The sequence below is a fragment of the Nestor notabilis genome, unplaced genomic scaffold (genome assembly GCF_000696875.1).
Source record: "Nestor notabilis isolate BGI_N333 unplaced genomic scaffold, ASM69687v1 scaffold22906, whole genome shotgun sequence".
NCBI classification, from domain to species: Eukaryota; Metazoa; Chordata; class Aves; order Psittaciformes; family Psittacidae; genus Nestor; species Nestor notabilis.
The window spans coordinates 2,022-27,463 of NW_009934079.1; the positions used below are offsets into that span (position 1 = coordinate 2,022).

General features: G+C 35.4%; 1 protein-coding gene across 1 annotated transcript in view; it reads left to right on the forward strand.

Annotated features, from left to right (window-relative positions):
* The first annotated feature begins 751 nt into the window (after nt 1-751).
* RBBP8 (retinoblastoma binding protein 8) overlaps nt 752-25,442 on the forward strand; it is a 30,597-nt gene continuing 5,906 nt past the window's right edge. Inside the window, exons 1-16 of the mRNA XM_010017141.1 lie at nt 752-979; nt 5,895-5,937; nt 8,079-8,174; nt 10,047-10,159; nt 11,929-12,004; nt 14,451-14,620; nt 15,867-15,968; nt 17,027-17,124; nt 17,762-17,889; nt 18,847-19,732; nt 19,815-19,941; nt 20,874-20,971; nt 21,734-21,848; nt 22,767-22,937; nt 23,581-23,650; nt 24,648-24,744. Coding sequence (XP_010015443.1) covers nt 868-979; nt 5,895-5,937; nt 8,079-8,174; nt 10,047-10,159; nt 11,929-12,004; nt 14,451-14,620; nt 15,867-15,968; nt 17,027-17,124; nt 17,762-17,889; nt 18,847-19,732; nt 19,815-19,941; nt 20,874-20,971; nt 21,734-21,848; nt 22,767-22,937; nt 23,581-23,650; nt 24,648-24,744 — 2,502 coding nt within the window. The 5' untranslated portion in view covers nt 752-867. The remainder of the gene's footprint in view (nt 980-5,894; nt 5,938-8,078; nt 8,175-10,046; nt 10,160-11,928; nt 12,005-14,450; nt 14,621-15,866; nt 15,969-17,026; nt 17,125-17,761; nt 17,890-18,846; nt 19,733-19,814; nt 19,942-20,873; nt 20,972-21,733; nt 21,849-22,766; nt 22,938-23,580; nt 23,651-24,647; nt 24,745-25,442) is intronic.

Genomic DNA, 25,442 nt, shown 5'->3' on the forward strand with positions numbered 1-25,442 from the left:
GAAGAACAAAGAGATTACTTATTTCAATACTGGACACCCAGTGTCAATAGAATTGAATCTTGCCTTGGCTCAGAACCAGGTCTAAGTACCATACTTCCCCTGTGGTTACCTGAGGGCATCATCTGTGCTAAGAAACACGTTAAGAATTGTGGGTCAAGATTGTTCTGAATTGTTTAGGCAGTCAGGCTTTTAAGACAGAGCTGTCTGACCTTGCTAGTTCTCCTCAAATAGTAATGTTTGGGAGACTTACACATTTTGAGATTACTCCCTATATCCTTTTCATCAGGGAGTGGGAATCATTTCAGTATAGAATCACAGAGACTTGAAGGGGGGTTGGGCTTTTCTTTGCAGAGGGATGTAATTTTAGTCCATGTTTATGCAAATGATGTATACACACAAATGCACCTCTGGTTAAACTTCTGACAAGTGCTTTTACTCACAGCCAGATTTTGGAAGCACAGGTTACTTTGGAAAATCAGAGTTTCTGTTTAAATGTAGCTTTATATAGGAAAATAATAAAGACTCCTAAGCACCTTCATTTAATTTTAAGTTTATAGCTGCTTTGGGGGGGGGCTATTCTGTTAGTTTATAATTACTTGTAGCAGAATACTTGGCATCTTCCAGATGTTCAGGGTGACTGTCAGTGTGTAAGTACAACTTGACAAGGATAGGCAGTAAGCTTTGTATTTAATCCATGGCTGCAAGTTATACACTGGTAAATGCAAACGTAAGTGTTGTTGATCTGTCATTACAGGCATACACCTGTCTTCAGAAACAGCTTTATAACTATGTAATTTAAGACCTAAAGTGTGAGAGTGAGACAGTTCTGCAAATAAGTCGACAAAGCTGGGAGCAGAAAAGAGCAAGATGAATGCATCTGGAGGAAGCTGTGGGAGCCCTAGTTCTGCAGAACCTACAGGAGATTTCTTCAAGGAATTATGGTCCAAACTGAAAGAATGTCATGATAAAGAAGTACAAGGTAAATTGTTAATGTTTGGGTTCACAGAAGGCTCTGTTACCACAGAAGAACTTTGAACCAGAGTACTAAATACATTTTTAATGTCTTATGTTGTGTGAAAAGTTGATTGCAAGCTATCCTTATGGATTGACTACCTAATCCTGGTTTAATGGGATTAAATATAAACTACCAAGGATTATAAATGATTTGCTAGGTTGTCCGGGGCTCAGGAGTAAGAAAGCAGCTGTGTGATTCTGAGTTACTAGCTGGACTTAAACCTTCACATAGGTCAGTGAAGGAAAAGTAACACTGTGTTACATGTGATCTGTGTTTGCGTAGGAAATATTTAAATGTTACTTTTAATGAATGATGATTTGAAGTTTCCAAATCAAGTTACTCAGTGGATTTTTACTTTTTTCTTTTGCATTTGGGTTTAGTCACTTCAGATATATTAAAATGGTTTGCATTGTTGATTTCCCCTAACTTATGCAAAATACCGCTGCAGGTTAATATTACTGAAGTGAAAAGTATTTCCTTCACTTTTTAGCATTCTAAATTTTCTCAACAAAATTTATGATAGTTGCTTATTCTTACATTGTATTTTATGACCTGTGATTTCAGTTTTACTATGAATTGACTGTCAATGTCTGTTAATTCTTCAGTAGTGCAAGAAATTAATAACTATCAAAGTAAAGATGAATTATTGCACTGTATATGTGTATTCTTATTATTGTTGTTTTGTAACTAGTATTCATAAAATGTTTTGCTCAGTATCCTTCATAAGAAGTTAACATTTTGTTTTGCTAATATTAATTCACATGATCCATTCTTGTACGTGGAATTGTATTTGACCAAAAATTCCAACGAGCATATCCATATGCATGAAATAATTTATATTAGGCTGGAATGAAAACATGTGAGTTTTGTTAATTTAGAGCTTTAGTCATGCAAGTGGACCTTTGTAGCTAGACCATTCCAGTGGCCTTGGTTGTTTCCACCAGCCTCAGAACGATTCCAGGTCTGTCCATTTGGGTCCCATTATATTATACCTTCTTAATTTCAAAAGCTGTGGGGGTGGGGTTGGTGGGAGGCATTTTATAATATATAGATGCTTCATACCTTCCACTGAAAGTCTTGATTCAACAGTTTGTAACATTGGGCCTTGACATGCATAGTGTTAGTAATTTAAAACAAAAGTCAACCAAACATAAAAGCTGTCAGTTTGGCAACGGAAAGATGTACCAGATAGTAGCATTTTGTTACATGGAGAAAAAAAAGTTCATGTAAACCTATGAAATACAACTTTATATTGTGTCCCAAAGCATACAAAAAAAACTTCTACTTTTTTCTTTTTAGTTTTCCTTTTTATTTAATTCTTGATGGTTCTTTTCATAGTGGGTGTAATGTCAGCTGCAGATAAATGCGGAAGTACTGACAGAATAGGATCTGGCAATCTATGGCATGTCTGAACAACAACTGAACAGACAAAAAGCTCTAATGTAGAGGGTAATGTTAAGTGACCCCTTCTCTAGTTTCTTGGGATGTGCAGCACGTGATTTTTCAAGTTTTGGTTTTCATTATGCAAGTGAAGATACTCTTTAGAATGCATGCTGGGTGTGGCCATGTAATTTTGCCACTAGGCAGTCTTTTTCATGCCTAGCCCTTTGTCAGTATGTCCCGCACTGTGTTAGGTAAAATTAGGCCTTCCATGATAACATCAAAGACATGCCTGAAGGATAGTTAATTTTTTCAAAAGGTGGGGATCCTCTTATAGAAAATGGTACTGGAAGATATTTTAGAAACATCAAACACAGGCTTGCCTGGACTTTGCTTGTTTCTGAAGTCTATAAATAAGAATTAAAATTGACTCATGAGTTTCCAATCTAAATGTCAGCAAAATTTATTTTAAAGATGGTGGAAGGTGGATTAAGGGAAAGTTAGTAGTTGGAGAACAAGCTGCTTATTCCTTTAAGCTGATTGTTAGGATTTCCAAAGATGTTGGGCATGGTCAATGTCAGTTGGCTTTTCATGGAATTCAGAAGTTCTCAGCAAGTCAGAAAAATATTTATTTAAACTGTATTTACTTTTATTTTCTAGCTGTTGATTATGTTGGATACTTGCATAGTGCTCACGTTAGCACGGAATTTGATATTGGTGTTTATAAAGTGACTAATTTCTGCAAGTGTTAATACTTGCATCTAGCTCAAAATAATTACATGGATGCTTGCTGCACGTGGGTCTTAACAACATCGTTCCTGAGGATGAATTCAAGTCTACAGTTCTATATTAAAAAGAAATGTATTTCAGCATAGCAATGTGAGGAGAGTTTTGTGTACAAAAAATAGCCTATTTTTTTTCCCCCAGTACTTCCTTTCCTTTGAAAAGCAGAAGGTATCAATAGGGAAAAACCTCTATTCATAGGTGCAGAGAAAATTGAGGAACGCAGTCTAATTGATAGATTGCTGTAGGAAAGGAAATGGATGGAAGCTCCTCAAAAGTAAATAATTACAGAAAACAGGGCTGGAAGGGATCTTAGGAGGTCATCTAGTCCATCTCTATACCCTTAAGGTAGGATTATGTCTGTGTCATTGCTGTCAGAAGCTTGTCCAACCCGTTCTGAGACAACTTCAGAGATAGAGACGCTGCAGTTTTCCTGGCACTGTCGGTTTTAAGGAAGTGCATTTAATGCATTTTAAGATTTGTCAGAACAGAAATTCATAGCCATTAATTGAAATATTCCAAGTACATAGTCTAATCAAGTTGCAAGTTTCATAAAAGTGTTATGTGTGTAATTAATCTGCCTAATGATAGCTTGAAAGACTACATTAGTTTAATGAGGACACTGTGTCGTTTACTAAAGCACTTGTAAGGTTTACATGAAGTAGATTTATATAGTCTGAAGCTTGTCTGTTACATAGAAATATCGTGTGAAAAATAAAATTGAATTGGGAATGTACATAGTGTAGTTCCACCTGAGTCTATATGCTCACTGATGTGTTAAATAAGGAAACCTGAAAAAGCAAAACTCTTTAAGTGTGCCTAAAGCCTCTCAATGCTCTGGAAAAGCAAAAAGAAGAGATTATACCCAATGTAGAAATTCAATGCTCTTGGTTAAATGTAGCAAACTGGTTTCCTGCCTTCTCATTGCAGTCATTTGAATTAAGAAAAAAATGCAACCTTTAAGTAGCTAGTTTGGTTCCTTCTGAATTCAGGTGAGAGGGGAGATAGTGTTACCTGTAGCACAGTACTGGGCCTTTTGAGCGCTGCCTCTTCAATTTGTGGCTCAGGTTGCCAATGTTACAATCTTAAATACTTGCTGAACAGACTACCTGTTCATACAGGAGATGCATTGTTGTGCAGCCTCATTCCTTCCAATGGGTGTGGAGCAGCATTAAAGCATGCTTTATAGGGGTTATAATTGCAGATGCCTAATTGACTTGATGAATAGCAGCTACTTAAGAAAAATAAACCCTCTTTCTATGCTGATCTGCATGATAGAACACAACATCTCACAGGTGTTGAATACTGAAGAGATAAAAGAAATCCTGCTATATTTCTTAAGAACTGGGTTGGTTTTTTTTTAAGTAGTCTCTGTGCATTTTTATTGCATTGTCTCACTGGCATCTTGTAGTAGTCTGTGGCACAGGTTCACTGAGGCTCTGGCCAGTGTGACTGTTACACTTTATGTAGCCTGAAGAGTGAACCTGGTCCAGCAAGTAGTTTTCCCCTTTGAGCTGTTCCCAGTTGAGAGTGGTAGGGAAGAGGAAAAAAAAAGAAAAATCTGTTAACTGCCTTAACATATTTTTTCTATAGTAAGATGTAGTGTGGGTGTGTGTTTCGGTTTAAATTAAAAATTGTCAGAAGCTTTCTTTAAAAGTGCTTTTGTTTCATAAGTTTATCCTATTATCCTAAATGAGTAATGCTTTTACAAGACACCTTAATGTTCAACCTGAAGTTGCTCACAACTTTTCCATAGTTTGAAGAAAATATGGCCTTGTGGGAAAATAGTTACATTGCTTTATGATGTCATCTGAAAATTTCTATTGTATTCGTATTTAAAAAGACCATTGGAGTCTGATAATTTCTGACCATTTACTTAAAATAGGAACGACCAGGGGTAGTATCACATAAATTTCATAGCGCTTCATCCCGCTTGTTAAGCTTTGCTGTCCTTAAAGCACTTTTATCTTCCTGCCTCTGCACACATACGCATGCACCCAAACCCATGCAAGCAGATTGGCTGGATTGCTGTCTAGCCCCTGGGCTCTCAGCTGGCTGCTCCTGCCAAGAACATCAGTTGTATTTGCAAACCTTTTTACTTCTGCATGGAACACACATTTATGAGTGTGTGGGCTGCAGTGGGAGAAAGGCCTCAGATGAAATATCATTCCTCAGTTCACCCTAAAATGTTCTGAAGCAGCGTTGGCTGAGAGGGTCTAGTAGCATACCTCCAGGAGTATGTTGTCCTTTTGTATTTTAAAGCCTCGAATCATGCATTTTGTAATGTTTCCTTTATGTGTGTGCATTGTAATACATCTTTCAGTTCAGTGGCTGGGTGCTACCTTTCAAGGGTAGTATTACACATTTATGTGTACACAGAACGCTTTATGTACTTATGTAGGCATAGTCAATGAAAATCTATTGGCAGTACCTAGTATTCATGTGTGGTTTTTTTACAAAGGTGGTTTTATACCTGTTTAAGTGGGAATTTGCATGTTTGTTTAGGAAGCCTCTACTTCCTAGGGATCATAATAGCTGTATTTGTTTTCAAGACCATGTAGAACATACTCAAGAAATCCAGAATGGACCATTTTCTTTCTCTTTTGCAGATGTCATTGGCAGAAAGAGAGTTGGTTTATTGTTTCACTTTTTTTTTTTTTTTTTTTTTTTTTTTTTAAATTAGATTTTCATGTATTTTCTTCTTTTTGCTTTTCAGGCTTACAGCTGAAAATATCTAAGTTGAAAAAGGAAAGATGTTTGTAAGTACTCACCCTAATGATCTAATTTATTAAACAAGCCGTAATTCTTATAAGATCAGTTGAGGTTTTGTAGATTATTCCTTCAGATGTGTACAAAAAGCATGAAATTACCTTTTGCAAGTGTTAACCTGGTGTATTGGGAGTTGCTTCCATGTTCTGAAATCTTAAATTGATCAGTTAATGTTCTAGATTATGAGTATTATCGGCGATGTGACAGAACATATACCAAATGGCTTAATCGTTGTGGGAGTCTTTCTACAATTACCACATCGTAGATACAGTGCTGTTACATAGGAGGTCTTGTTCTCCTTGGTGCATCTGAATACCTGAGGTTTAATATTTCAGACTTGGTAATCAGCTGACAATGACTGCCTTATTTTGTATCCCACTTCAGCAGTGGAGCTAATGACTTGTAAATGCTAGGTCAGAGACTGTTCATTATGCACAGTGCCTTCGTAGCCAAAAATGCCTGTCATGTTTATCAGGTGCAGTGATGGGATGGGGGGGATAGGTGGAGTATTAGTGTGTATTTATTTATTTATTTACGAATAGCTTAATGCCATAGAATGACTTAAAGGTAGCTTGAGAAAATATTTTTAAATTTGGTATTTTCTGCCTTCTGTAAGTTGCATAAACTGCAAAAAAAAAAAAGCTTGTTGTTCGTTTTTTTGGTTTTTTGTTTTTTTTTTAATGCCATAAACAGTAGAAAAATAGACTGCTTTAGTCAGACTTCAGATTTTGCTGTGGCCTGGCTGTACTTGGTTAATGAATTGAGGTATCATAACTTTAACACTTTGTCCTCCCCAAGTGAAAGTACAAGTCTTGAATGGTCCCTGATGCTCTTTACAGGTAATTGTTTTATATGCTGCATATGCAGCTGGAAAGAACAATATTATTCTTGGTGGTAATACAGAAAAATAAAACAACTTTACTTAAATTTCAAAATTAATATGTCTGTTTGTACACTGTGGAGGCTTCCAGCTGTCCCATTTGCTTTATGACCCATGGTGTTATTTCTTGTATTACTGTATATGCCAGTAATAGGAAAATGTGTTTTACTTAATGTATCTTGAAGGGGTAGTGCCAACTTAAAAATATGTCTGTGTAAAAGAATTGTATCAACAAGTTAGTAAAATGTTTTTGTTTCCTGTTGTGTGTGTGCTTAGCTTTTTGTGAGCCGATTTCGTGGCTTCCTCAAATAATCCATCTTGGGCACACTGAAAACAAACACTTGCTTTCATGGAATATACAAAGGATTCCATGGTGAAAGGAAGAGCTGAGAATGAGTTTTCTGAAATTTGTCATTGTCATGCTATGTAGATTCAGCTGCTTATCTTTTACTGAAAGTTAATTTCCTCATAGAAAAAAATTGTGTCCTTGTTGCTCGTACCTTCTTTTATCTTTAAATGGTGTTGTGATATGATAATTAAAGCGAAGGGGAGCTAAAATTGAGAAGTTAGTGTTACTGCTTTTTCCCTAGCTCTTTTGAGGAGGAAGTGTTCTTCATTAATTGAATAGTCCTAGCTTTTAGAGAAGGTATTTTCTCCAATATCTTCTATTTCTGAAGTTCTTGGAAAGAAAGTTCTCTGTATTCATATTATGGGAATCCATGTTCTATGGAGTCTGAGAATTGCTTCTTGAGGAACTGAACCTCTAATGGATCTAAGGGCTTGTGAGCTTTACAAACCTACTGTGGTTTGCCACACTGCAAGATACACTCACTGCTAAGTCAAGATCAAAACAACCAGATTGTGAAAGCTCCCAGTTAGCTTCTCAACAATCTGCAACACAGTAAAATTAGAAAAGTGCTTGATCTTATGTTCCCTGGAATTGTTGCTTGAATACTACTAGCTTTTATGTCCTGACTGCCATCAACCTAATTATTGTCCTGAGAAAAATCAAATTTATCAACAGAAGCTCAGATGAATTAGAAACTAGCTGCTGCTTTCCTAACTCAGAACATTTCTAAATTACCATTAGTCAGAAACACTTTCTTAGTTTGTCTTCAACTTAGTATTTGTGCTTATTATAATCGCATTTCCCAAGAATATGACAGAAACATGCTAGATAAAATTCTATATTGAAAAAGTAATATCTGTAATTTAAAGCTTGAACTAATTTTTTTCTCTGTTTGATTTTAGGGATGCAGAAAGGCTTGAAGAGTTTTATACCAAGAACCAACAGCTCAGAGAACAGCAAAAAGCACTTCATGACACTATCAAGGTTTTAGAAGACAGGTGAAGTAGTGCCTTTTAGCTTTTGGGTTTGTTGTGGTTTGCGCTTACAGAGTAGCTCTGGATACTTTGCAAGTTGGGTGGTGTATTTTTATTTTGGTGATATTTCCTTTGTTTCTTTCTGTTTTGGTGGTGGTTTTGTTGTTTTGGTTTTGTTTTTAGTAAACCACTCCCTTTCCAATATAATCCAAATAGTGAGATGTAGAACAAAACACAGAATCCTGTAAACTATATTATATAGTTTTAAACTCGGGGAAAAAACTCTAGGAATAACACTATGAAATCTTCCAGATTTGAGAGGGTCTTTTTTACCAGTTGTCTGTTCTATGTAAATTTAATCACAGGCTGTCTTTTGCCTTCTTTTGGGCTTAGACATTCAGATCACCTTTTGACAGTTCTGCCTTTCTCTTATTTGTTCCTGTTTAAGCTGGTAGAGCAAAACAAAACCAATAGACATGAATTACAGTGCTTTTTTTTTTTTTTTTTTTTTTTTTTTTTTGTCTTTAAAAATGATGCTTGTTTGGAAAATGTATGTTAAATTTGCTACTAATAGGCTCTCAAAAGCTTTGTGGGAACCAGAGATCATTACATTGTAAATTATTTTCCCACATGCCTCTGATACCTGAATTTTTAGAGCTCAAAACTTGCTTTGAACTGTTTTTCTGTGAAAGGCATTAGGGATAAACTTGTAACTGTGCAGGTAATAAACTTTCACACCACATAGGTAGAAAGACATTTGCGGAGTGGACGGACTTTTCAAATCCCTTAGCAGATGAAGTACTTGCATTGTGGAAAACAAAAAGAGTATTCAAAGTGGTTTAATCCGAGGAGATGATAATACTGTGTTTATTACACAGTCAGATAAGCTAGTATGAAGAGGCATTTCAGTATTTTACTCTTTCCACAATTCCACAGTATTAAAATACCCATAAACCAGGATGACTTTAACTTCCAGTGTTAACTGCAGAGTTGGAAATGTAGATGGTTTGGTTGGTTTTGGTTTGGTTGGTTTTGGGTTTTTTTTTTTTTATTTATTTTATACTTCATGTGCTAGCAGCAGCAATGCAGAACTCTTAACTAATTGGTCTCCTATTTATCAGGCAAAAGAGAATCTGGTTTTCACTTCGGTAAAACTGCTAGGGTTTTGGTGTGTACCGGAAATATACTTCAGTTATCACGTGGAAAATGAGCACTCATTTCATTGCATGAATGAATATGTCAAGCTGGAGTGATCATAGCAAGTCCTTTTTTGATAGCAGATATGCTTTAAAAAGCTGATATAAACCATTAGAAACAGCAGAGGCAATGCGTCACGTGGACTTCCGGATCCACTTCTTATAATTGGTGTCTACATAAACATATGAAGGATTTTGTATTTGCTTGGTATTTGTTACAGTATAGACTTATTATTTGTCCTTTTTGATTGCTTTGTTTAATGACAGTGATATATCCTTCTTAGATGAAATAGCAATTGTATTTACTGAAATTATTTGCTTATGTGTATTTGCTTGAATTAACTTAATAATGAATGATAATTTATATCGCACAGTAGTCTTAGTAGGTCATATCACAAAGGCTTTCAGTGGCCAGGTGTAGCATGCTCCACTTTATTAAATAAGGTAATGCATGTTGCTTGAGAAGTATCCAGTACCTACAGCTGTTTATGCAAACGTTAGAGCACGTAGTATTAGATCATTCTGAAATCTCAAAATATTGCTATGCCAACATACAAACCCACAGTACTTAGCGGTGTTCTGCATCGTTGTCAGAAATTTTCTGATTTTCATTGTTCAAAGGGTAGGTAAGTGTGGATGTGCTTCATGTATGGCAGTATCTTCTTAACAAAGGGTCTTTTTGCTCTTAATTTTATTGTAGGTTAAGAGCAGGATTATGTGATCGTTGTGCTGTAACTGAAGAACATATGAGAAAGAAGCAGCAAGAGTTTGAAAATATCCGGCAGCAGAATCTTAAACTTATCACTGAACTTAGTGAGTTTTATCCACGAGTCTGAAGACAAAACACACTATTTTGTAAACTAGTTCTTCATGAAATCCTGTAATTTGACGTAATTTATGTATGGTGTAAGCCCAAGAAGTTCAGTCGGGGGATACTTAACTCTATAGCCTGAAAATAATGCAACATACCAATTACTAGTCATTTGACCCACTGTCTTAGATTGAAGTGTTGATACTGAAAGTGAACTGATGTGGAAAATCTTACAGTGTTAAAGTAGCTACTTTAGATAAAATGTGGCTGCTTCTGTTTATTCCCAGGGCTAAGGCAGAGAATGACTGATTGCTAGCTTTCCGAAGGAAACCCTGACTTCAAAAGTAACTGGTGATCACAAAGTAGCATGTTCAAACAAAAGTTACCTGGATCAAGCTAGGATCCTGTAGTTGGTCTTGGAGTTTAACTGCAGTAAATCCATACCCTTCATGTAACCCTCTGAAGCCACAAAAGAACTGCTTTACACCAGGCAGCTTGTAGCCAGCTCATTTTAAAATCAGAAGTATGTATGGGACAAGTTAAAAACCAAACCTGTTTGTTCTAGGTGACACAAAGGCAGGCCACAACAAATCTCTTCATAAAGAGGGTTTGGAAAGATCGGGATTGGTTGTATAAAGTGCTAAATAATATAGGGCAAAATTTAAAAATATTAATGGTATCTTTACCATTGATTGATTATTTTGTATCATTTAGTTGTCTTGCTTGATCAAGAATAAGCAGACATTCAGCAAGATTTCTAATATGGGAAATGGCAGACACAAAAAGTAGCTTTTTCAGTGCTTAATTAAATTATAGAAATACTAGATTCTTTTCTAATATAAAATACGTATGTTTTTCAAGGGCTTTTAATGTAGGATATTAAAATATTCTGAATCCTTGAGTTTAATGATTAACAACAAGCAGGGTACAACCAATCTTTAATTAAAACACTGAGCCTTAAATATAAAGGTGAGGCCTATTAGGTACAAATCTTGATCACTCTCTGATAAAGCAGTAGTCTTCCATGGGTTTGGCTTAAGATCTATATGACAATTTGTGTTTCCTGCAACCATCAGAAAAGGACAGTCAGAAATAATCCAGAGGTAAAATACACAACAAAAAAAGAAGAACAAGAAAAGAAAAATTGAAGTGAACAGAGAAGTTGGGAGCTATCATTACATTAGTTTGACAATGTGAAAGAAAGGCTAATGATGATGCAATAAGCTTGTGTGAAGTGAGTGCAGGCAGAATGAATTGGAAGTTAAGAAAAGTAAAGTAGAAAAAAAATCTGACTAGTCTCTCTTAAATCCAAAACATTTAACTGATTTTTTAAGAAATCAGTTTTTTTTCCTGTTGTCTCCAATTATCTGGTTGCTGCAGTGGCTAAAACCAAATTCTGAATACTTTATACTATGCAGGCTGTCTTCAACCTAAGGAAGCGGTTTTTTCCATGGAGCTGAGTGAGCAATTAATATTAATCTTTACAACACAGTCTCACTTGTATGTACATAGACAAAAGTAACTGATGATGGTGTAGAACTAGTATTACGATCCAGTAATTGTGACACTTTTATGTTTTCCAGCATTATTTTACAACCTTTTTAATGACTTAATTTTGGTAAGCCACAGAGAGGGTGTGTGGTATGATGTTACAGAATTGGTTCCATTTCCTTAAAGTACCTGACAAAATTAGATGTGATATATACCATGTTAACATGTGCGCATTGATTTTTTTCTTTTTCCCTTTTTCTTTTTTTCATATAAATTGCAGTGAATGAAAAAAACAACTTACAGGATGAAAATAAAAAGATAACTGAGCAATTCCAGCAGTTACAGAAGGAGTTGGAGTAAGTTTGGAGGGTTTTTTTGAATATTCCCCTTCCTTCCTCCATTCCTCAGTGGTAATGCCTGGCAATATAAATATCTTTAAAACTTGATTTTCTTCTTTTTTTAATAGATTGTGAAAAGATAGTCTACTGCTGCTACAGCAACATAAAACTAGCATCTTTGTATGGCGCAGATTTTTTTGCTTTCTTTTAACTGTGCATCGTTTTTTAAACAGAGATAAATTTGTCATAGAAATTCGGTTTGACTTCACGATTGTTTGAGATGGTTTTGGTCACAGCGCATAGCAAAGCCTTATGTCTCATTCTTCTATTCCTCTGTTGACTATCAATTCCTTTCTTCTAGGTTAAGACTTTAGAGTAGTTTCACAGCTAGGAAAAAAAATCTCAGGATCTTTTAATAAAATCTTTAAATAAACTTATTTTACAAATTTCAAAAGAAAACCATCAAAATAAGGAGCTACAAATTGAGTGTCAAATTGTAATCTGATATGGTAGCAAGAATATGCCCAAATAGTGTTGTGGCTAATGTGCTAATACAGTGCACTGTGCAAGGCAGAGGTAGCATTTCTTTCTTGTATAGTTATGGTTTGACATCATCTTACCAGAGCTTTGACAATCTGAACAAGTTGTGTACGTGCACGGGGGAAATGGGACAGGATGTGTCTACTTGGTATGTCAGGCTTTGTCTGCATGTCATCTTTAATTGTCTTTGTTGGAAAGTTTTGGTAGGGGAGTAAAAAGGCTTAGAGTTTAGTTCAAACTGACTGTGGTCCTATTCCTTTGTATTTCTAGGTTTATCTTCCATTGTTAGCACCTTAATAATCCTTTCTTTTTCTTTATGGATTTAATCTTCTCAGAGTTAACATATTTCATGACCCTATGAGTACTTTTTTTTAATCCCAAGTAGTAACAAATTCCTATGTTATTCCCAATGTATGATTTTATAGAATCCTCTATAAAATGGAGTTCTTTGAAGTTTTAGAAGAATTTAATTATCTGGGTCTTTATCAGATTAGGATTTCATTATCCATGGGTGGAAACATCAAGTTTCAGATAAATGTTTCCATGATTCAGAAATTATTTATTGCATCTATATGATGTATCATATGTATGTATAAATTTGCAAAGTAACTGGATGGATATATTGTTTTGCTATTTGTTTGGATTTGTTTCTTAAGGTATTGTTCATAGATTATGCTAATTTTTGGTGCTTCCCTTGTAAATGCGCTAGAAAAGAGGAATTACAAAATGACACAATAGAATTCATTAAGATTTCAGAGCAGCAGTGTATCAGTGTTTGTCATTAAGTGTTCAAAGTCAGTCATGGTAAAAAGCTGCAAAAATGTACTTTTGTCTCAAGCCAGGCAGCTTTCTACAGTTTTCCATTAACTTATTTTATATAAGATCTTATGCTTCATTTCAATGCAAGCAGAAATATATCCGTATTTCCTTCCCTTCCCTTAGATCAAAACCTTACATCCTTCTCTTTATAGTTAGGAAATGATCTTTTGGCCCATATTTTCTCTTGAGAGTCATAAGGAAAAGTGCTACTGCAGAAAGATGACCAAGCAAGCCATGTTAGAGTGCCTCGTTTTCCCTTTTATTGCCACTTCTGTTTCTCACTGCCATCTCCATACAGCACGTAGCAATGCCCTTATTAAGTACTAAAAATACCGGATTTGTTACAAGAATTGAAATTAATGCCTTTTTGTTGTTGTTTCCTTGCTATGTCTAGATAGAGATTTTGGAGAGCAAAGACATAGTTATTTGTTATCTAACTTTTATATATTGACTCTGCAAGACACTGTTAGAGCTGACAGCATGAGAGAAAATAAACTTCGTAACTCGTGTTTCTCACGGGTATTTCTCACTTTATGTGGTTTACATTGCTTTTTACACTCCTCTCTAAAGACCTTTGTGAGGTAAGAGGTCTTAGCCAGTGTTCTGGAGAGGGATTGCTCTGAATGTAGTGCTGTTCATTACTATGTGAAACTGACAGAAAGCTTTTGTTTTGTGTTTAAGACAGTTAGTATTCTTAGGGTATGCAGGGACTTCCATACAGGGAGAGAAACACTAGTCCACCCATTTCAGCATTCTTTCATTCAAGTAGCATAAGCTTCTGAGGACAAGCTAGAAATTCTATAGTCCCTAGTTTCTTCCTGGCAAAAAAGTCTTCCATAGAGCAGTAGTTAAATGTTAACTTAAAATGTGAAAAGTTAGGGGGTTGTATGCTGTTCTTGGGCTTGATGGGGCAATTGTCAGTTTGTTCTTTAATGTATCTAAAATTGGGTTCTAGTGTTACGTTTTTGCACTCTGATATTACTGAGATGGCTGTATTTTCTAAATTGTTGCTTACTTGAACCCTATGATTAGTCTGCTTCCTGAGATGAAAGGTCTTCATCTTGCTGACTTGGGATTTTATTTGACCACCTAATTTGGTCTCTAGGGAGCGAAAGCAACAAGAAGTGGAATTAGAAGAAGGAGTCATTCCAGATTCTCCAGTTCAGACTTCTTCATTTGCTGTGGTTAATCGTATGAGAAGAAAACGAGAGAATAGGCACATCCGATACACAGAACATACGCACTCAGACTTGGAACTTGCAGAAAGCAACAGTGGTATGAATATTGTATTTTATATCTTCTAATTAATTTTAGAAATATTTCTTTTAAGGGTTACAGAAAAAGACGATGTATAAACTTGATTGCAAAGGTAACATTTTTCCAACCCCTATCTCTCCTGTAAATGCAAACTTGGGTTTGACTGTGCATACAGCTCTGTCACCACCTAGTGGAGAGTGAAATGTTCTGCCACATTCAGCAATTACTCTGCAATTAAAGTAGTACTGCTGAAACTGATAGATATCTAGTTCTAGCAGATGCATGCTGTTTCTTTTGCTAGTACTGATACACTTATATTTGTTTTGTGTCACAGTGCAGAAGTATTGTGTGCATTTAATTTCCAAAATTTGTCCTGTAATAGGTCTCACAAATGTAAGAGGTATTTTTTGTGAAATAAAGGGGTTTGTGCTTGTATTTTAAATATAGACAGGAAAGATGATAAATAATCCAGATGGTCTTAATGTGTTATCTTGTGGAATTAAAAAAAAAGTGTTTTAAATAATATATAAATAAGTCTAAAAATGAGTGTTGACTAAAAGCCTCTCTCCAAAAATAAAAATAGCGCAACTATCAGGTGAAGAGAGTGGGTTGGTTATTTATGCCTTTTATTTTGCATATGTAATTTTAGTGCTATGAATAGTTTCTCCTTTTAAACATACCTACTTCTCTCCATTTTCTGGAAAAAAAAAAATTTGAAAATTCAGCTACTAAGTGAAACTAAAGTTAAATATGTAAGAAATGGTGTAAATACCAGTCACAGTTAATGGCTGTGAAAAGCTGTTGGTGTCCAAATAGAAAAGACAACATAACACACAGTTGGTCATGATTCACATCTCAGGTTTTTTACGTTTTCATTATCTTAGCTGATACATGAAATTATTCCCTTGGATGGTTTAATAGTTTTGTTGCCATATTAACAGGACAAATATAGATTGAATACATACTTTTTATGTGGTCACTATAGAAAGTGGTGTAATTATGCGTCAGCATTGCTTTATGGTTGATTGGGCTCATACTTGTGAGAGAAAGGATTAATGTGAAATATTTGTGACTAATTTGTCACAGTGACACATCAGAATAAAAACGAAGAGATTTGCTTAGATTACTGGATCTACTGATGTACCAAAACCTCATGTTAAGGTGGTTTTAAGATCAGGATCATGGTCTGTATCTACACAAAATTATCATGCCAAGATAGATACCCGATTTCACCATACGAAAATATTTCTGCATCTTATCCTAGAGTTTGGAAAAATTCCACTGTATTCCACACAAGTGAACAGTCCCCACAGAGAAGAGATACTTGTGGCAGACACCTGTGATGCAGAACTGTCCCCTATAGCAAGTAAGTGCATTAATAGATTTAGTTCTAACTCCGTTCAAAATAAGGCAAAAATTTTGTAAAACTGAGGGTTCATCAACAACTGAGGGTTCATGTCTTTAAGCAAAGGAGCTAGAATAAGGATATTGGGTTTAATCACAAAATTGCTGTTGAAATGCCCATCTTGTAATGCTCTCTGTATGCCACTCAATACATGATCTGGTGGCGTAGCATCAGGGCTTAGAGTCTGCAGCTCAGTGCAGCTCTTACTGCAGATATCTTAAAAGTTTAGGTAACTTACCCAGTTGTCTTACATCTGATTTTCCAACTGTACAGGAGATAAAGTATTCTAAGAGTTGCACTTGCAGTCAGACATGAATAATGGTTAGAAATGCTTCTATTTATTATTCCTTTTTTATGAAATAGTACAAGTCTTATATCCTTGTCCATAAAGAATTCTTTGAGAGGATATTTCTGTGTCCCTGATTTTTCTCTGTGAAGTGTTTTAACTATAAATGACTGTGAGAATCAGCATTTTGGAATAATTTGTGCAAGTCAGAGGTGGTTCTTGTACTTTCCTCCCATCGTAATACCTTGCTCCAGTTTAATAAACTGAGTGATGTTAAACCCCTGAAAGAAGGGAAACTCATCTATTTGTTTTCCTAATAAAACCACAAAAATAATAATTATAACTGTCACCTAGGAAATATGCGACACAAGCATTTTACTACAAATGTACATTATCATTGTTCTACATGCTTTTCTCAGACTATTCATGCCCTGGGTATTTGAAAAGCAGCTTTTACATTGACTTGTCTTTGTATTTTAATTTTGGGGAGCTGTATTCAACTTGGAAAGATATTTCTCTGATGTAATAGCAGTTTGCTCTCATCAGAAGTTCTTCTTTTGCCCCCATTCTCAACTTACCACTTCAGGTTCAATTTTTATCTGACAGAAGTCAAACTATTTACATAATTACCAGATTTGTGATCTTTTTAGTTCTTTTAGTACCATCTGTGTGAGTAGACTAAGATACTATACTGTCAGTGTGACTTACTGTGAACTTTTTTCTACTCATAAAGATAAACCAAGGATGGGAGGCTATCCTGTTCCAAAGCCATCTTTTAACTTGGCTGCAGTCGTCGCAGAAACAATTGGACTTGATGTTCAAGAGGAATCTGTAAGTAGTATTCCCAAATTTCTTACATAATCAGCTTTTTATGCCAGTTGCTTTCAAAACCAGTTTTTTTTTCTTTTGCATTAAAATTTTGCAGAAGTATGCAGAGTTGCGCTAAGCTCACTTTGGTTTGCTTTTGCTTACTCATTACAGAATTGCTCTAGCAAGCAGAGAGATAACTATGCTGACCTGTCCAGGGGTTGGGGAGGAGGGTAGGGGTGCAGTTCCTGTTGTGTACACAACTTCCAAATTTGTCTAAGACAGTGGACTAAATCCTTGGGTCTGCCCAACTTCCTTTGTGCAATAATCAAGTCTAAAACGCTAAGAAAGATTTAGTTGAGGATGAGCTTATTGACTCAGGTGAGATTACTTGATTTGTAACTATAGTGAAAATGAGAGTATGCAGGCTGGGGGTTTTTATGTGTATGTATTTGATTTCTTTTTTTAATTTCTCTAAGATTTCTGTGAAGTCGTTGGTCAAAATTTCATTTATCTTTTAACTTTTATTATTTTACAGAGTTTTGAATGGTTCAGTTTGAATGGTTTTTCATAGTATTTGTGTGCACACCTAACATTTCTAATTTTTGATTCTAATAGCTTCTCACACTTCCTTTCTTTGTTTTCCTTCACCACTTGCAAGGAGTCCCAAAGTGTACTGAGTCCTCCCCGCACTAATACTGTTATGAGCCAGGCCCCAGAGAGCATGCAGTGTGAAGACTCAAGAAAACATCCAGTTTCTGAATCAAGAAATGATGACAACAATTTAGGGTGTGTTTCCACTTGGTTCTAATAATATTGTTTTAAGCAGGCTTATATGAAGTTCTGGCTTTAGTAGAATTTAAAACCTTACAGCAGTTTGCTTTAAAGGTACAGACATGGAAATAAGTATTTTCATATTGTACAGGCTTCTTTCAAGTACATAACATCAGAAGCAAAGGAACTGATAGAATGCAAACCTGTGGAGTTTTATTTCATTCTTAGACTTTGGAATTGGGCTTTCTATGTACGCATTCCCTCACTCACTGACCTTCTGTTCTTGTGAGTTGTCTCCTGACGCCCAAAAACCTGGGAGTAAGAGACCTGGAGCGGAGGTAGGAAAATGATTGTAAAACCTTTCTGCTGACCAGATGTTGTACCAGTTGACCAGTTGCCTTTCCCATTGTTCTCAGGATGTTGTGGTCTAAACTGAAAAAAATTTTTAGCGCTTATTTGTCACCTTAAGTGTATGTTTTATTGATGACATGTAACAAACAGCATACCTGAAAGAAGCTTGCGCTTTTTTCCTTTACTTGCAGAAGCTTTGAGAATTTCCTAACTTGGTTATAAGATCTGTACAGTAACCTAGATAGACTGCTATCACAACCATTTTCACTTTCTTCCAATTAACTGTATTGAAAGGGAATGCTTTGGTAGGAGAGATTCCTAGCTAGGCTTAATTCTGTCCTTGGTTCCTAGTTGAATGTGGAACAGCATTTCACACCGTACTAAAACGAAAGACAAGATCTGCGATTTGTTTGCCTTTTACAGCTCCAAGTGCAACAATTCTTACTCCTAGACCAAAAATTTCCCTTTTCTTTTTCCTTCTGTTTCAGTTAATACTAGCAACTCTGACAGCTTCAAAGCAGGTCACTGATAGGAAACTTCTAACTTCCGTGTATCCTATTCTCTCCTCCCAGCCCCCTGTGTACACCAGATAAAAATAATTTTATCTTTCATTGTATTCAGTCTTTCAGAACCATCTCAGAACACTCCACCACACACTGACTGGGATTCTCGAGTAGCTTCTCCTGTTTTTGGTGCTTCTAGCAATGTGAAGAACAACTCAAGTACAAGTCATGCCCCCTGTATTTTAGATTCAGGATTGAAGCCTAATCTCAAAAGCAACCTCTTCAACAATCCTTCCAGTTCCAGATCTCATAAAAGTAGATCAAAATCTGAAGATGTTGCTTTTGTTGCGCCATTGAATCTTGGAACAGAAATCAACTCAGTTATCAGCCAGGCCTCTATCAATAGGCAAATGGTTGTGAAAAAGAATACCAATGAGGTTGTAACCTGTGTTGGGAACGTTTGTGCAGCTAAGAATGAGGTGATCAGGAGTGATTTCTTTATTGTACACCAGAAGCAGCTAGAAGGCAGGTGCGCTAAGAGGAAGAAAGGGGAAGATGAGCATGCAATTAGCTGTGAAAAAACGTCCTTCAACAAAGAGAACTCTGTGCCCTTTCAATCAGATGTCCATCATATTAATGGGGAGCATACAGTTGATAAGCCCTTGGATCTGTCTGATCGTTTCTCTGGAGTTCGTTGTCAAGAGAAAAAACAAGGAATTGAGGACACCTGTAAAAATAGACTGAAACAGGTGACTCTGCATGACATTTTTTCACACCTAGGAAAGCCCATTCCTGAAGGTTCATCATCTGTTCCAAATGCCAGCAATGAGAGCTGTTTGTTTGGCAGAGGTTTACAAGAGGGATCCTATGTACAAGAGGCAATGCTGGGAAAAACACTCCCGGATAAGAAAAACCAGATCCAAATGAAAGAAATAGTTCCTCTCTTCAAAATTGCACCACTGCCAACTTCTGCAGAGACAGAGAAACTTTTTGATGATGTGAAGGTATGTTTTTCTGACTTTTCTTTCTTTTTTGAAATATAAGATTTAAGTTTGGGAAAATAGTAAATTTGAAATATGTTTTTAGGTTGCCAGTGGCCATGTACCAAATAGGAAGAAAATAAGGACAGGACATGGAGAGTCTGAACCAGCATCTGTACTGCAACCAAACCCTTGCAGACTATCAAAAAATAAAGCACTGCAAAATGAGCAAGGTAACTTGATGATAATGTTCCTTTTATTGTCCCCTTGCGCTCCAGCATGTGCTGTGGTTGAAGAGAATTTTTTGTATCTTCTACTTTAGTCACTTTCTCTGTGTTTGTAACTCAATCTCATTCTATTCAGGCCTTCTCAAGATCATCCCTGCATTTTCAATCTGCATCTTCCTGGCATTCTTTTGCCACTATATAATAAATATATCATTGGCATTCAGGTGTAAACCCAACAGGCTGGGATTCTTGTTTCTTTCTTGTTCATTTAGCGTTGTTGTGTACTGCAGCATGTGACTAACAAATAAAATCTTGGGAATTTTATATCAAATTCTTCAAAACTGTACTTAAATGTAAGGATGAGCTATTTAGTTAATATTTTTCATTATTCCTGATGAGCTGTTAAAGAAAATTGTACCTTTAATGATAATGAGCAGCTGTTACCAAATACTCTTCCTAGAAGTTGTCTTCTTTCCTATTAAGTGGTCCCAGTCTGAAAACTCATTTTTCAAACTGGGATTGTAGAATCACTGCTTCTGTACTCTTTAGCTGAGCTGTTACACTGCATAGTTTATTTAGAAATACTTGCATTATGAATGTAAAAAAAAATCTGTCAGTAGTTGCTGTGGCCATATAGATTGGAATCTACTGGCCCAGAGTATTTTGTATTATATACCTCATACAAACACAAAGGAATGGCATGCTCCTTGAATGTAACAAAAAACTTAAAGATCTGTTTCTAACTCTTCAGATAAAGTTTGACTTACACCATATGAGCATGTTTATTGTTTAAGAAAAATCAATCCCTAAATCCAAAGATGAATTAATATACTTTTTGATCTGCAGAAAGCTGCTTTTTAATTTGCACACTATAGGATGCTGTTGGCAGAATTCACTTCTGATTATTTGTCTCTTTTTCTCATATTGTCTGCATCTAGACCTGAAAGAAAAACCTTTAGAAAACCTCCAGTGGAGCATAGACCCAGGAGCTGACCTTTCACAATACAAAATGGACATCACTGTGATTGATACAGAGGTAAACTTGCATAACATGGCTGCGTGTTCTATGATACTGAAAAAAGCCTGCAAAAGTAGTGTAGTATCACAAACTTTATTCTGGGCAGACCAAAACTACTTTCTAACAAAAAATTGAAATTCAGCTTCTTTGATATGTTTGCAGTCCTAAAATGTTTGTTTATGTATAGTACACTACAGGTGTCCTGAAACATTTCCATTGTCTGATTGTATTTGATAAACTCATCCAGGTGGCTACTTAGTATGAAACTGATGTATTTGGGGTGGTTTGGGGTTTCTTTTAAGACAAAAAAACCCCACCTGACCTCATATTTTTTCCTGTGAAAATGTTCTCTTTATGTTAAGTAATAGAAAATGTGCAGATAATGACTATTGTCTGTCTTTCATGTGGGTGCAGGTTGGTTATTAGGAACCCTGAGAATTTTCCTGAAATCTTTGTTTTGTCTCACTTAAAGGCTATCATAAAATCTATTAATTTGAGCAGGTTTTCATTTCTGTATATTATATTGTTACTTTTTGTAGAATTTAACATGAACTTTTAAGGCACTTCTTGCCTATCAAGTAATGTAATCAATCAGATAAGTGTGTCACATTTGAATTTCAAAACATGTTATTCTTTTACCTAGATTTTACATCTTTATCATGCAGACAGTGTCCAAAAAGATGCCCGTAACCATTGTGAAAGTTTCAGATGTACACCAATGACACTGATTATACCAGTTGCTTCTGAGTGCAATTGTCATGTTTGCTTTTTTTTACTTAGGGTGGTTCTCAGACAAGAGTTGAAGGGGAAGTTATTGATATGGATTATACATACGTTAGTGAAAGTGTGCTATTAAAAATTCAAAATCAAGAACAAAACCAAGAAAGCAGTCCAAGTAAGGCTTTTTTTGCTGGTTTTTTTTTTTTTTTTTTCCTTTGGTTTGCCTTTCTCTTTGGTGTAGGAGGAAGAAAGAGTAAAGGCCATTTTTTCCCCTCTATGAATAGATGGTAGAAAATAGTTTGCAGTACAAAAGCACTGATGCATTTTTGTAGCCTCCAAATTCAGTCTGTTTCCTAGTACGATTAGTGGTGGTTGTTGTGGCTCTTTTTAACTTAGATTAAGAAAATGATAGGATTTGTGCTGAGATAAAGCCAGTAGCTGTGCTTTTACAGTGTCTAAAGAGTTAAATACTTCACCATTTAATAGTTCTGATCTTGCCTGCAACCATCAACTCTTACAACAGACAGCTTTGAAAGTTTGCTGTGTAATCATGCTAGACTTTCTATGGGAAAGTCTTTTTTTAATTCCATTTTAAAATGACATATAAATAGAAGTGGTATATTTAAAATAATCCAAACGTGTTTATGTCACATTTAATGTATGTGATGAATCATGGTTGCAGAACAGTGACTTTTAACGATGTATGCTGGTTTTTTAAGCTGTTGCAACTTGATCACTTATCCGCAGTTTTATCTGCTATGCACAGAAAGTATTTCCTTCTGCTTGGACAACTCCATCATTACAAGAACAAAAATTTTATGTATCCAGTGTTAAGATTAAAGGTACATCAAAGTGATTTAGCAATTAATCAAATTTTAGAAATGGGATCAAGGTATCTTTATGAAAATTAAATGAGCAATGGCCACATTTGAAAGTTGCAGGAAGACTAAATGTAAAGCTGATGTTGAGTTAATCAGTACTAGAGCAGGAAGTAAATGTTAGGTTTTTTTGATACACATTCAATGCAAATGCACTTTCTTGATCTAAATTGTTGAGAGATTGATTTGGATGTTCATTATGCTTTTTATAATAGGAGGAGAAAAAAAAATTAGTGATACCTTAACAGAGATGTTTGACCGGACAACCCATGAAGAATATGAATCCTGCCTACCAGAAGACAGTCCTCCTGCATGTGATGAAAAAGAAACTCTTCATGATGAAGAGCAGGATAAGGGAACAACAGCAGCAAGCAAGAAACTAAAGAGTGGGATATAATTTGTTTTGTCTTTATTAGCCTGCTTAAACTAGAAAAGTTGATTTGAAATCCATGCTCTGTTCTCTACGAACAAACATGCCAAATAAACTATTAGTTTTGGGGTTTTTTTAATAAATTCCTGGGGAAATTTATTTATTGTAAGGACATAACATCAAACAATATGAAAATTATTTTGATAGTTTATTTATATAGCCACCAAACAAATATGGTATGTATAGTGGAAGTTGGCATAGGAGCTGTACAGCGCAGTGACTCTTACAGGAAACACCAGTTTTTGGCTGCAGGTGACTTGCTTCTCTTTCTTCTCCCTATCCTAGGTTTTACTGATGATTTCACAGCATTTCTTACTTTAAGCAACTTTTCCTTTGCTATTCTGCTTATCTTTTTTACTTGTCTTTTACTTATCATCTTTTACTTGTCATGCTGTTTTCCTTCCTCCAGTAATGGTTTTTCATCACTGGTTTAATCAATTCTGTATTATCTTTATTATCTATTTGAATCTGTTGTCTCAGACTGAATGCACATGGCATTTATGTATTTTTAATAGCTAGCTAATATGATAGATGTTTTTCCAGGCAGTCTGCTAACCTTATATGACGTGTAAGTTTTTGGTTTGCATGTGTGTTTACAGAACATGAGGATAAACAAGATAAAGCCAAGCAGAAAGCTTTTGTGGAGCCGTATTTCAAAAGTGATGAAAGGTAATTTAGTTTTTCTGTATAGGCATTTTATATCCTCCCTAAAGCAAGCTTGTTCTTCCATAAAAGAAATGTGTTTGTGCATAATGTACTAGCAGCTGAAGATGCACAGGTAAAAGATTTACTGAACTAGATATAAGCCTTACATAGAAGCAGCAGTAGAGGAAGAAATAAGCACATTGAGATGCTTGTTACAGCTGCTTGAAGAGAAGAGATGGTCTCGTCTGCTTTTTATAATTCTATTGAATGCAGTATTTTGTAATGTTTCTTATAGGCATGTTGTCGTGCATGAGTTTAAGAGCAAAGAGCTTATGGGTAACTTGTACAAATAAAAACCTTTCCTTCTCTGGCATTTTTGCCTCTTCCTCTCGGCAATAAATGAGTAATGTTTAACAACTGTGCCTCTTAGCATTTCCTCTATTGCATTTCTGTAGTCTGGTAGTCTGAATCTTCATTTCATAATTTCCCAAAGCCCTTTGGTTAAATATTTGTTAGTTTGGGGTTTTTCTTACCTCAGCGTATGTTTTCTTCGTAGCGGCAAGTTTGTTTAGTGTTTTGTGAGCAAACAAGATTCTTTTCAGAATTTGTTCTGTTCTTGAACCCCAGTAAATTCCTCTTGCAGAAATTGGTGCAAGCACAAGTATGTCTGAACATAATAAATATGCTACAGAAGATGTATATTTTTATGTAGTTATAATAATTTTGATCTAATTATTTTCATACTACAATAAAATGTAATAATGAGATGTACATCTCTGGTTATGTTCATTTATGTTACATTTAAACAATCCTGGAACTGTTTTAGTTACAAAAATAGTCCTATTCAGCTATGAAATACAGTATGATTGGGTTTTGCAGGTGTTTTCTGATATTTATTCTTTTCTTGAGACTCTGATATCTTTTCCTTCATTATGTTCTAAAGACTGGAAATTTGCAGACATGTAATAATAAATGATAAGAAATAAATGTACTATTATGTGAAAACATTTTTGTTTTTCAGAAAGAATACTGTGTTAGATTTTCCTCATATTGAGGTTGTTCGAAAAAAAGAAGAAAGACGAAAATTGCTAGGCCATACTTGTAAGGAATGTGAAATGGTAAGTAGTGTTTTAAAATTTGGTCAGTCTTCCATTCTTCTAACTCTGCTAGTATCTAAGTGCTAAAGTGCTGTTGTAATTATGAATCTGGTTGCATCATCATCAGTACCTACAGTAGCAGGGAAGTAAGTGTTTACCAAAGTTGTTTTCCAAGTTTTGGGTAAATTGGTTTGTTTTTTAACTGTAGTAACTGCATATAACTTAGAAAGTCTTTCTCTATGTGTGTATCTGTATGATAGAAACATCTCACATCATGGTTCCAGTAAGATGTTTTTTTGGTTTGTTTTAAAAAATACACTAGCTAGTCAAAGAATGATTACAAGTTTCTAAACTTTAGCTTAAAAGCTCTACTGAAATTCAAAGGTAGTGGAATAAGTAGGTTTTCTGTCCTGTTCTACCTTGTTATATCTTGATTTGTCGGTTGTTTCGTTGTTTGGGGTTTTTTTTATCTTGGTTTCTTGGGTGTCTGCATTTTCAAGTTATTGTACCAGCATAGGTGCCAATGTGTGCAAATATATGTGCAAATGCATGCAAAAATATTCACATTAGCAGGTTAAAATATATCAAATTTTAGGTTTGACATTACACAGTTTTTCCTCCCTTTCAAATTACTAAACTGCTTTCAGATACTGAATAGATAAAATATTGAAGTAATTACATGTGTAGTGAGGACATACTTCATTTGGTCAGTAATAGAC